At 63.3% G+C, this 1025-nt stretch overlaps 1 protein-coding gene across 1 annotated transcript in view; it reads right to left on the bottom strand.

Annotated features, from left to right (window-relative positions):
- Positions 1-89: 89 nt before the first annotated feature.
- The window catches only part of LOC104507440 (piwi-like protein 2), a gene marked incomplete at its 5' end in the record, with an annotated part of 3012 nt that continues 2076 nt past the window's right edge, over positions 90-1025 (bottom strand). The window contains 3 exons of the mRNA XM_010148720.1: positions 90-347; positions 502-607; positions 734-822. Coding sequence (XP_010147022.1) covers positions 90-347; positions 502-607; positions 734-822 — 453 coding nt within the window. The remainder of the gene's footprint in view (positions 348-501; positions 608-733; positions 823-1025) is intronic.

The following is a 1025-nucleotide window of genomic DNA, read 5'->3' as shown; positions in this document are numbered from 1 at the left end:
GCACACAGGGTGTTTTTGGCACCCCGGGGTGGGTTTCTTTCACCCCAGGGGGGTCCCCCGAAAGCAGCCGGCGTTGCCACCGCCGCCACTCACCACTGGGAGCTGGTGATGGTGTGGTCGATGACCGTCCCCGGCGGGGTGGAGGCCAGTTGCTCCGGGGTGAGGGTGTAGAAGTTGGTGCTGATCTGCTTCTGCACCACCACCACCACCATGCTGGGCTGGTAGTTGTCGAAGGTGTCGAAGCATTTCTGGAGCTGCGGGATCTCGTACTTGAGCACGGTGTCGAGCTGGCTGTCGGACACGCCGTCCCTGTACACCACGATCTTCCTGGGCAAGCAGTGGTTCATCTGGGCAAGCAAAACGGGAAGAGGGCACTGTTTTTTGACTCCCCAAAGGCTGCCCAGGGCGCTCGCTCGTTCGAGGCGGGTTTGGGGCGATATTAAACCAGTGGAAGGGTTTTTTTTTTTTTTGGGTAGTGCTGGGCTGGGGGCTCGGCCTCACCTCGTGGAAGTGCTCCAGGGCGTCAGCCAGGCAGAGCCGCAGGCTGTCGGCGATCTCCTGGTGAGGCATCTGGAAAACCACCCTGGAATACCACTTGGTGAGGACCCTGGGGATGGAGCGGGGGCGTCAGGCACCCACCTCGCCTCAGGGGAGGGCACCAGGTTCACCCCATTCCTGGCAAAGGGAAGGGGGCGGCGAGGCTGGAGCGGGAACCCCCCCGGACACCACGCACTGATTCATGCTGGCCACGAAGCCGAAGACGGAGCGCATCCCTCTGCTGCGGCTGTGGTAGACGTCCATGCCGATGACCATCAGCTGCTTCTGCGGGGGGAGAGGACAGCGGAGTCAGGGAGGAGTTTGGGATCAGGGAGGAGGCAGGAGCTTGGGAAGAGGCAGGGGGAGACTCAGGGAGGAGGCAGGAGTTTGGGACCAGGGAGGAGGCAGGAGTTTGGGACTAGGGAAGGGGGGACTCAGGGATCAGGGAGGAGGCAGGAGTTTGGGACGAGGGAGGGGGGGGCGGAGGG

This window comes from Eurypyga helias, unplaced genomic scaffold (genome assembly GCF_000690775.1).
Source record: "Eurypyga helias isolate BGI_N326 unplaced genomic scaffold, ASM69077v1 scaffold38933, whole genome shotgun sequence".
NCBI lineage: Eukaryota > Metazoa > Chordata > Aves > Eurypygiformes > Eurypygidae > Eurypyga > Eurypyga helias.
Note: the sequence above shows the minus strand (reverse complement) of the source record. Positions and strands in the feature narration are given on the sequence as shown.